This window comes from Vigna unguiculata, chromosome 4 (assembly GCF_004118075.2).
Source record: "Vigna unguiculata cultivar IT97K-499-35 chromosome 4, ASM411807v1, whole genome shotgun sequence".
NCBI lineage: Eukaryota > Viridiplantae > Streptophyta > Magnoliopsida > Fabales > Fabaceae > Vigna > Vigna unguiculata.
In genome coordinates, this window is record NC_040282.1 from 39,400,243 (window position 1) to 39,410,858 (window position 10,616).

General features: G+C 32.7%; 2 protein-coding genes across 5 annotated transcripts; one reads left to right on the top strand and one right to left on the bottom strand.

Moving 5' to 3' along the window:
• Positions 1 to 230: 230 nt before the first annotated feature.
• LOC114182347 (peptide chain release factor 1) lies at positions 231 to 5,587 on the bottom strand. 3 transcript variants are annotated; one of them, XM_028069209.1, is made up of 7 exons: positions 5,104 to 5,586; positions 4,943 to 5,018; positions 3,860 to 3,990; positions 3,649 to 3,719; positions 3,210 to 3,291; positions 1,148 to 1,200; positions 231 to 767 (listed from the first exon to the last, which is right to left on the bottom strand). In XM_028069209.1, the coding sequence occupies exons 1-6, from the start codon at positions 5,482 to 5,484 to the stop codon at positions 1,180 to 1,182; spliced, it is 762 nt and encodes a 253-aa protein (XP_027925010.1). In that variant the 5' UTR covers positions 5,485 to 5,586; the 3' UTR covers positions 231 to 767; positions 1,148 to 1,179. The 3 variants fall into 3 exon arrangements, with proteins under 3 accessions (XP_027925010.1, XP_027925011.1, XP_027925012.1); XM_028069210.1 differs by having other exon boundaries at positions 267 to 712; positions 5,104 to 5,587; XM_028069211.1 differs by lacking the exons at positions 231 to 767; positions 1,148 to 1,200; positions 3,210 to 3,291 and having other exon boundaries at positions 3,665 to 3,752; positions 5,104 to 5,587.
• A 115-nt stretch (positions 5,588 to 5,702) lies between these two features.
• On the top strand, positions 5,703 to 9,224 carry LOC114182346 (alpha-ketoglutarate-dependent dioxygenase alkB homolog 6). Of its 2 annotated transcripts, none has more exons than XM_028069207.1 (8): positions 5,703 to 5,985; positions 6,119 to 6,254; positions 6,351 to 6,411; positions 7,262 to 7,300; positions 8,139 to 8,251; positions 8,440 to 8,671; positions 8,781 to 8,827; positions 8,915 to 9,224. In XM_028069207.1, exons 2-8 carry the CDS (start codon positions 6,144 to 6,146, stop codon positions 9,095 to 9,097), a joined length of 786 nt encoding a protein of 261 aa, XP_027925008.1. In that variant the 5' UTR covers positions 5,703 to 5,985; positions 6,119 to 6,143; the 3' UTR covers positions 9,098 to 9,224. The 2 variants fall into 2 exon arrangements, with proteins under 2 accessions (XP_027925008.1, XP_027925009.1); XM_028069208.1 differs by having other exon boundaries at positions 5,878 to 6,032.
• Positions 9,225 to 10,616: the final 1,392 nt, after the last annotated feature.

Sequence of the window (10,616 nt, forward strand, 5' to 3'; positions counted from 1 at the left end):
AAAATTGGAAGAGATAAATCCAAAAGAATATGATTACATGTACGTTTCTTATCCAATAAAATGTTATATATTCATTTTGTTAGTGGATGCCATTGAGTGTTCGAAGAAATATTGTTAGAATCATGACTTACAGGAACAATTTGATACTGGTTTCTGTAGAAACAAATAAAGAATAAAAGACTTATCCAGTCGAAAAATTCAATAATATATAAAATAAAAGAGAAAATAAATTATATAAGGACAATTTAAAACAGTTTCACATTGTATTTAATCACAAATCATCATGGATTATCTCCAATGACCATGTTGTTTCAAAGGGTCCAATGATTATCTATGAAATCATAAAAATGATAATTTTTCTGCTAATTGAGAGTCTAAAAGTGCTTTCACATTTCCACCGAAAGAATATTAGTAATTAAACTGAAACAAAAACTCCTATACAGTGTGAGCAAATCAAGAAATTTATATTGTTTCAGAAGTTCTGATCTTCAGAGAAATGCATCTTCTATGAGGTTGTCATCTCAATGTTCACTCAGTACACCTTAAAGCACCAGCTTTTTCAACATGCTCATTGAGTTTTAGAGAATGAGTTTTCTACAAGCTAAAAATTCAACCACCTGACACCTTTCTTCTCACCAGCTTCAGCATTTTTCATTGTCAACCTCAGCTTTTTGATGGAAAAATATCTTGTACAGGTTCAAAGATTTGTCTTCTCCGAATAAAAGAACCCTTCATCTCAATCTGAGAAATCTGAACAGAAAAAAACACTGCACAAACTAATGTCATGAATAACTCCAGTAAAAATAGGAAATTACATGTTCTTCACAATGAATTTGTTAAATATTGGACTAAAATCTATCCTTTCTTTTCCTCTTAGTTCAAATCCAACGCAAAATAGTGTAAGAGCTAAAGTCTGCAACTGGATTCAAGTTTATATGATTTAACTAAGGGAAAAACACTACTAACCTAACAGAAGTTTAGGTGGTATCATTCAAAAGAACAATTAGTAGAAACATAATTTCCATTATCTGACCAGTTTATAAGGATAATGAAGTTTTTCTCTTTCACTCTTTATTCTATAACTATACTCAAAATGGTGACTCAAATTTGTTGGTGTGTGGTTAGCAGGAAATGGAATAAATTGTACCTTCATAAGGAATGAAAACTTGAGAGCTTCTTCTACTTGAGAGGCTTCATACCCTGTTCACGTTCAAAAAAGTAGATTCCCGGTAGTTAGATAAAATGAAATGAATATAGAACTTTCTTATGAAGCTAAGAACAAAATATAGCAATACTATTCGAAAAGAAAAAGATGGAGTCATATCTTTTTTTTTCCATAACAGAAGAACTATTATCTGATATGAATGTAATTTAGTGACTAACATTATAGAATAGCCAATAAGAAAGCATGTCACTGTTGGATACCCATCCAAAGATTATGCCTTGCATTTTCAAAACATTTCCCAGCATTCAACAGGGTACAAAGCAATGAAATAACTAAAATATCTCCATTGAAAATTGAGCCTTCACAATAGCAAAAAGAAAGATTAACCGATAGCAATAATAATTCAGAAAGGTATCCCTTTTGAGCCAATGAATGGAAGAGAAACACATCACAAGGTTTTTTATATTTAAATCATATTTGGACTGAGGTTTCTTGCAGGAGCACACAACTACAACAATGCTGTGATGTTCAATTTCCTGAAACGATCTTTGCCCCCAAGCCGATGTAAGAATATTTGTCTTTCCAAGAATAAGAATATTCAGCATTTGGCACAAACAAATAAAGTTTAGAAAAAGACAAAAACAAAAACTTCATTATTGGTGGCTACCAGTTACTACTTATTACACATCCACCCATATTTGATGCTTGAACTTGAAGTGTGAAAGATACTCATCTTCAAACAGTTCCTACCTACCTTAATTTTATGCAATTAGTTACAAGATTTTCAAGGAGTTTAAAACTTAGGATTGCAGCTAGATCAAGCTAAAAACTAATTTCTCCGGGTGTAAAAATCAATCAATCACCCAATAATATACTTCAAAGCAAACTATTTATTGATGAATCCAATACAAAATTTTGTACAGAAAAAAAATGAACACATATTACAGCACATAACTGTATCAGCTTCTCACAGAAAAAATCAGACACCTAGTTTCTGTCAAAAGCTTCAAAAACCTTAAACAGATTGTCTGAAGACAACCTTACATAACCTGCTGAAGATCCCAAGATCAACGAAGACAAAAGCAGTATACATAAACGAAGAGGACAAACTTCATTTTTTAAGTGAGTTTTATACGATTGAGTCAGACTTAACTTAATCGTAAAATGATATCAAAATCTATCTTAGTGATTATTGTTGGACCTATCAAGTTGCTTGCTATCGGATCATCAAATCATCCATAAATGTTTTAGTCTTTGGTTAGTTGTCGTATAAGAGTTCTCATACCGACTAGTGAGATGAAATATAAATGTAATGAAAAATTCCCCTCTTACAAGCTGGTTTTAGACAGTTAATAAGCCAAAATTCAAATTTTAAGATAACCAATTAAAATACAATGTATCATTTATAACAGAATTTCTGTCCAGACTGTAACTACCCATGTCAATCATATCCCTCTAACTCTCTCATTTCTTAATAAATAGAAAGAAAATTACAACATATGATATTTATATATTTTGTTATTAGAAAAACGGTTTATTGTGAATATTTTAGTCTGAACATATCATAAAAACAGGTCCTTGATAGACACTGTTTCAAAACGTAGAGATTAATTGAATATTTTTCTCCTACTAAATCAGTGGAACCGAAAGTGAAGATGAGCAAGAATGTGTTGCAAAAGCCTCCGTGTGTTCAAGGATCTTGTCTCTCCCACCCAAAAAACTCACTGATTAACTAACTCACTTTACATGCCCTGGCCTCTATTCATATCATTCACAATCTAACTGATAAACTGATTTTAGCTGTTTTACACTTTTACTCTTTTACTAACATGGTCTACTATCAAGTATAAAGGCCTAATTTGTAGCTAACAGGGGCTTGCCCACTTGATTCCTTGGGCCCCCTCCTTATTTTTCCTAATCGGGAATCGGGTGCTAACAATCCCATCTGAAATGCATTTCATTTTATGTAACCACTTATTAAATAAAGTGTTACGTGATTAGATAAAATACTGCTATCATTCAAGAGAATCTCCCACAAGTATACCTTTGATGCCCTCAGATCATTTACTTCCTTTCTAAGTGAATCATCAGATAGGATTAACCGAGACAGTGCCCCAGTGGATAACCTGCAATAGAATTAATAAACACCAAAACAATTAAAGAAAAGTTTTTAACAAATTAATAGGTAGGCCAGTAATTAATATAAACATCTCACGTTAGCCTAGAATAAAAGGGCAAATATTTCAGTTAAACGAAAATAGTGAAACTACTGTGGTATTTTCTTTGTCAACTTGAGCATACATTCATTAGAAAGTAATAACAATTATTCACATAGGTGCACGTCAAAGGCATTTGTTCACCCCAAAAGTAACCCTCTAAATAAAAAAATTATAAATCTTTAATGTCATGATCAGTAACCAATGAGGTCCATGTGCTTGAAAACACCCCAAGAAAAACTCATACTTAATGCAAATATCAAATACCCAAGATACTTTGCAGCTTCCGAGACAGACCCCTCAACTGCAAAAATGAGATCCAAAAGAGCTTGCATTCCCTGTTAGAAGGACCATAAGCAGACATAGTTCAGCTGCAAGTAAATTTTAAATTTTAACTAGCAGAACGATTATATAAGTAAATAAAGAAGAAATAAATAAAAAGTAAGGGGCAAAGAGCCAAATGCCTCGAACAACATACCAATGCAAATTTTGGGTTATTAGGTCCAATTTGTGGACCACAATCTGACCCTCTAATGGATGATTTGGGAGGAAGTATTTGAAGAAGTTCTCGAGGCGGTGAATAAGGATCAAGATCCACTGTTTTCCTGACTAAATCAAGAAAATAACATGCTATCTGTCAGAAACGATTGCTAATTGCTTACTATAAACAAAAAGATTGCTAATTGCTTACTATAAACAAAAAGATTGCTTATCTCATTACAAAATATATCCTGAATATGAAAAGGGGGAGAAATAAAAACTCTCCCCATAACACTTGAAAGTCAATGTTTGGAACCACAGACCAAAGTGGTCAGTTCAATCAGTCATACTGTGAACCAGTATATATTCAGTCTGATTTTACTTAAATAAGTTACATGTTTTTTATGCTATTATCCAATAGGAATACTATCAATACAACGTCTAATACGATCTTTCTAACCCTTTATTATTGGTTAAAATTATTAAAAACTGTAAAATCAAAAGTGAATCTTAATAAATAAGAAGGGAGACCTACAAAATCATATGGATTCCAATCAATTTTAGCCAAAAAGAAAGAGCGTATTACAAACATTTCTCCATTTTTCCATTAAAATTGAAAGTTCACCTTGTGACTCACATAATAAGAACAACGCCAAAAGCTTGTCCTTTGGTCAAACTTCAACAAACAAACCAGAGAGAGGGTTTACTCACACTTAACTAGTGCACTCAACTTGAGCACAGCAGTCTTACGAAAAATTGTTGTCAACCAGCTGATTCATTACGTGCAAATTGCAATGTGACCCAAGAAACAATGAATGAATCAAACAATCAAATTAGGAACAACATGCAAACAAACTAGTAGAACTATAAAATTCTATTAGAGTAAGTTACTTATAGTGAATTTGTTGGGATTAGTTACTGTTTAGTGCCCAGTACAATATAACATGTATAAGAGCACCATGAACATTTTTTGAATCTTTTATCAATTCAACATGTTACCTTCTGCGCATACTCTTTATTTAGCTAATTCCTATGATCTATATATCCTTCACATCCTCAACACAAACAGTGAAAGAGATACCTTTGAGTGCAATAAGAGAGCGAAGGCGATTCAGCGCAGAAGCGCGGTTCTTGTGCTGGGAGCGGTCTTCTGAAGCCTAAACCAGAAACATATGAATCAACAACAACCCCATGACGAGAAATGAAGCAAGAAGAGATTTTGAGAGTGGAAAGGGGCGAAACCTGAGCAATGATTCCTGTGGGGAGGTGTTTGAGGCGCACTGCGGACTCACGCTTGTTACGGTGTTGACCACCTGGTCCTGAGGCCTTGAAGGTATCCATCTCGCACTGCCGCAACAAATCCTCGTCCGTGAGGTAAAGGTAACATTTTTCTGAACCCTCAATTGTCGTGTTGGTGCTGAAATTAGAGCACCATAAGTGGGTGTGGATGTGAGTTTTGCTGGTTGTTCTTGCTGTTGCAGGAAGTGGGATTCGGTGAGTGTTGAGGAAGGAAAAGGGTTGTTGTTGAGAGGGGCGAAATGGACGGTATGAAACTGAAATGGGGGCTTTGTGGAGTGTGAGAGTGAGAATTAAAGTTGGTCTGAAGAGGGTTTTGTGCGCCATTGTTAGAACCTTAGCATGGCTCCGAAAGCTAAATCATGCTCTGTTCTTGGAACTTTAACAACGGTTTGGTCGGAGGAATGTTGTAATTGAAAAATGGATTTTTTAGATTTTGATAGTTTTTTATTAAAGCAAATCATTTTTTATTAAAGCAAATCATACATAAGAGGGATGAAATTAACTAAATAAGGTTTAACTCTATTAATTATGTTTAAAAAAATTATTCCTAAAATACTTTTCATTAAGATGAATAATAAAAAATCATTTAATTAAATATTTAAAACGGCAGTGTTAAAACAGTATAAAAATAATTAAAAAAATTATATTTAAGTTTATCTTTTCTTCACTTATATTAATTATAATTGAGTTTTGGAGAATAATTTATCATCTTTATTTATTTATTGCATTTGTGTAAAGCTGAAATTCTTCAATTCACCCCACCGTCCAAACTCGAAAGACTATCTCCTCGCCGCCGCTGCACCACATCTCCGGCAGCCCCAACTGGTTCTCTCTTTTTCTCTCTCAGATTATGAAACCCATTATCCCTTGATGTGTGTATAAGTGATTAAATATTTAGCATGCTTATTGCCAACACACTGTTGTGATAAAGTTTCTCCTTTTATTTCTTTTTTTGAAGATATCGAAAACCTTGATTTCCCAGAATGGTGGAGGAAAAAGAGAATTTGGGTCATTACAAAGTTGGGTCTTTGCCAACTCTGTTTTACGTTCCTGACTTCATCACAGACAGTGACCAAAGCCTTCTTCTAAACAACGTAGTACTCACTCTCATTCTGCTTCTCATTGTTCTATTTAATGTTCCTTAAATATTCTTTTTTTTTTTTAATGATGGGGTTTGTGCCTGTTGTTAGATTTATGAAGCCCCTGCATCAAAGTGGAAGATGTTAAAGAATAGAAGGCTACAGAATTGGGGTATGATTCATCACTTTTTAATTTCCTTTTTTTGTGCTTTTTTTTTTTGTAGAATAAACAGATATAGAGGTAAATGGTTCTTTGGCAAACTTTTGGAAGGTTGGAGTTGAGAAAGAATGAATCATGGAGAAAAAAGTGAATTGGGGAACTGAACTTGCCTTATAAGTATTACAATACCCAGCAGATTCCTTTTTACTGTTTTGGGGGAGTTGATGATATGATTTATGATTATGCTATTTTTCTTATCTCTCAGTTATTGTCATGTATTATGAATCATTGTGGTACCTATACCAGCTACATGTACTTGGTACCGGTATTCATTAGGTTTGCATACATGGTTATGTATCTGATAATGCATAGCAGATAACGCCAAGTTCTTAAATGTTTTTGCTCACCTGACTTAGAATATTATGAAAATGGTATTTACTTTTTTTATTTTAATACTTTGATGTTTATGTTTTTATATTTCTATATGATATATCCTCTGTACCAAGTTTTAGAAATTTTGTTGTACGGGTATTCATATTGGTACCTATACTAGAACTAGTCCCTGTATTCATTCAAGGCAATTTTTAAGGTTGTGGTTGAATCAGGGTTTTAAATAGTTATTGTCAAACTTTGAATATAAACTAAGACATGTTGTATATCAATGACCAGAAAGAGTCGTGTCAGTGTTGAACATGCCTTGGAAAGAGGTCACCACATACCAAACACACTCTGAATAATTTGAGCACGCACTTGTCAAAAATATTTATCTTTTCCACCCTCATACTATGAATTGAATCATAAAGATTTAGCAAATTTGAAGTGAAATTTTCCTTATCACTTGTCTGGTAATTGTTGATTGCAGGTGGTGTTGTCCACGAGAAGGGCCTTCTACCTCAAGTTTGTAAGTGAGGAAATCAGCAATTCTTTTATAATCTAGACTAGATATGCTGCTATCTGCACAAATAGATATTTTTCTGTTGGGTGTTAGAAACCTCTATTTGTAGATGTGAGAAACCTGCATTTTGGTAGTTTCTAACAGTTATGACTGAGCTATTCTGTTATGCCAGTCTTTTAGTCAATGGCGGATTTAAGACCCTAAGTCAATGAGAGCAAATCAAGTGGTGTATTTGTACACTGTCACCTACACACAGGTTTATCATAGAGCATCATCCAGCGGGTTCAAATATATAAGATTAGGAGAGACAAAATAATTTTTCTTCAAATACTTAGTAATAATTTTAACAAAACCAGAAGTGCACCTGCACACCCTACCTGGTGTACACATAGGTCTACTACTGCTTTTAGTTACTTTTTCTTTACCTTTTTATGTACCTGCTGCAAGATGAAAAGAATTTGTACACCAGAAACAGAAGGGTATATTTTGTTGATTCACTCTCTGTTGTTCAGACTCAAAGTTATTAAATGATTCTATCATCATCTTTGTTCATCATTGTTAGTTTGTTGTTGCCTTTGTGTATACTTTTGGGGCTGTTTCTGGAACTTCACTCCTTTGTGGGCAAAATGCTTTGACTTTTGAATATGAATTGAAGATGATTAAAACATTGATATCATTGATCTTCATTTCCCACTTGATTAGTTTTTAATTTGACCAACTTTCAAAGATGATAATACATGATAATATTGTGTTAATGAAACAAGGTTGGTCTTCTGCAAGGAACTTTTGTTTGTTTTGTTTTTCAATATGCTGCTAACTTATCAATAGTCTCTCTCTCATACAGTGCCTCCATGGTTAACAAATCTCACACAAAAAATATGTGATGAATCTGGGCTGTTCCCATCACCAATGAACCATGTTCTTATCAATGAATACCAGCCTAATCAAGGCATAATGGTTTGTCCTGAACCTCAACCCTGCTTGTGGCCATTTATCTGTTCTTCCTTTTGGACTATGTAATATCTCATCATTGATTTTTGTGTTTTTTGTTTTGAAATTTTTATATGTTTTGAAACACAAGTGAGTTCTATAATGCATTTGTGTGTATTTTACTATTTCCTAATGAATTCTTTTATTCTATAAAGCCACATCAAGATGGACCTGCCTATTTTCCAGTAGTAGCCATTCTATCACTTGAATCTCCTGTTGTCATGAACTTCACTCCCCATGCAAGATTCAAACAAGATTCCCAGGATGATGTTGACAAAGATTCTGATTTTGAGATTGGAAAAGATAAGTGGCTTGATGAACACCACCCTTTCTCTGTTTTATTGATGCCTCGCAGTTTATTGATATTCAAGGACAAAGCATACTCAGGTACTGCTATAGTAAACTCTTGTGTAATGCTACATTAGCAACAAATTGAGGAACCTTAACACCTTTTGTTCTTGCTAAAATTTAGTCACATTTTTGTGTGTGATCACAGATTACTTACACGGTATAAAAGATTGCACACTACACTGCTACAATGGGGTAAGAGTACAGATTACTGCGGTTGTTTTTGTCCAAAGTAATTCATTGAATCTGTGTTTCTCATGCTTCAAAATCTGTCCTTTTTAGGCTGTGAATGAAACTCAAGCTTTGAAACACAAGGAATCAGAGGGAGACTTCTTTAACTTAGAGGATGCAGCATTGGATACAACAGGAAAGGAAGAGTATAAGAATATATCAAGAACATCCAACAGAGTTTCATTGACCTGTCGATTGGTTCCCAAAGTTCACAAAAATTTGTTTAGGTTTTGAATTTGTATATTTCATTTTATCCCCATCCCATTTAAAGATCAATTGGGATCGGTAAAGGGATAATACAAAAACATTCAGTAGAGAATTCAAATTCGTTCGGCCTATACATTTCTTCAGTTTTGTTTTCTCCTTGGATCTTATTAACAATCTTCTTGTCATGCTTAGATATCTAATGAATGTAGATGGAACAAGATAATATTTGTAACGAATGCTTAGTTAAAATATTTGTGAAAGACCACTTTATTTGTCTTTTCATTGGTTTAACATATTTTAAACAGAATAATCACTTAATTTATGACCTTTTGGGATAATTTATAGAAAAAGTGATAAAAACCTTGACCACACTACAAAACTAACCATAATAATTGAAAAACCATTAAGCTAGAAGTTGCTTAATTTGGAAAAAAAAATCCTTAACAGAAATCATGTATACGAAAATTTATCTTAAATTGCATTAAATGGTGTTTTGACGACTTTTTTCTGCACTAAACCAAGTTTAAAAGAAAGAAAAAACCACAAAAAGATGTCAACATGATCTACAACAATAGATCTTTACAATGTTCACGTTGAAGATTCGATTTTTGAGAAACAGAATTCATAATATAAAATAGTGTTTTTGGTGTCAAAAAATTAGTTGGAATTGAGTTCTTAGATAAGTGAATAAACGATGAACCGTGGTCGACAGACACTGAAAACGCACTCAAAATTCGGTTTATGAGAAGTTAAATTCTCGACTATGAACAATGTTGTGGAACATCAAAATTCAGTATCTAGGAAGTCAAATTCTGGCAGGAATGGAAACAGGAGGGGTGGGAATAGTTTAAAATTGTTTTGTTTCATATTCATTTCCATTTAATAACGAATATACATGTGTCTATGTTTGCATCCGTTTTCATTTTTTATTAAACATCCATTAACTAACTTTTATAAAAATTAATATTATCAAATTTTTAACATGCAAATAATCAAGTCTATTTTAGTAAAAGGTCAGATATGTTTGTAGTACCTAAATTTGGAGGTGAATTTGGAAAGTCACTATCTTTAAATTTTTATACATTTTTTATCCACAAACTTTAAAAAATAAATGGATATAGTCCTTTTAACCTAATAACATCTTTAAATTATTCATGACAAATGGTGTAAATTACTAAAATGTCACCATTGAACTTATTTAATACATACAAGAGTTTAAAGTATTTGGCATGCGAGGCTATATATATATATATATATATATATATATATATATATATATATATATATATATATATATATATATTTATATTTATATTTATCTTTAGAGCTTGAGATCAAATTGTATACAAATTTTGTTCGGTGAGTGACAAATTTCAATTTCATTAGATATCAAAAACATATTTAACTTTCTGAAAAAATAATAATAACACATGTTCATTTGCATATTTGCTTTTTATAAAAATGGGTTTAATATGGAAAAAGAAATCACAATTTTAACATTATGGAAAATTGTGCCTAAAACCAAACCATCATTAACTTTTACTCT

Bases quoted from the DNA above. Each gene is read 5' to 3' on its own strand.
- LOC114182347 (XM_028069209.1), bottom strand. From the start codon at position 5,484: ATGGCGCACAAAACCCTCTTCAGACCAACTTTAATTCTCACTCTCACA. The intron at 5,019-5,103 runs GTTTCGCCCCTT...TTTCTGGTTTAG, and splicing joins CCACAGGAATCATTGCTCAG to GCTTCAGAAGACCGCTCCCA. The intron at 1,201-3,209 runs GTATACTTGTGG...GAACGTGAACAG, and splicing joins ATGATCTGAGGGCATCAAAG to GGTATGAAGCCTCTCAAGTA.
- LOC114182346 (XM_028069207.1), top strand. From the start codon at position 6,144: ATGGTGGAGGAAAAAGAGAATTTGGGTCATTACAAAGTTGGGTCTTTG. The intron at 6,412-7,261 runs GTATGATTCATC...TGTTGATTGCAG, and splicing joins TAGAAGGCTACAGAATTGGG to GTGGTGTTGTCCACGAGAAG. The intron at 8,828-8,914 runs GTAAGAGTACAG...TGTCCTTTTTAG, and splicing joins CACTACACTGCTACAATGGG to GCTGTGAATGAAACTCAAGC.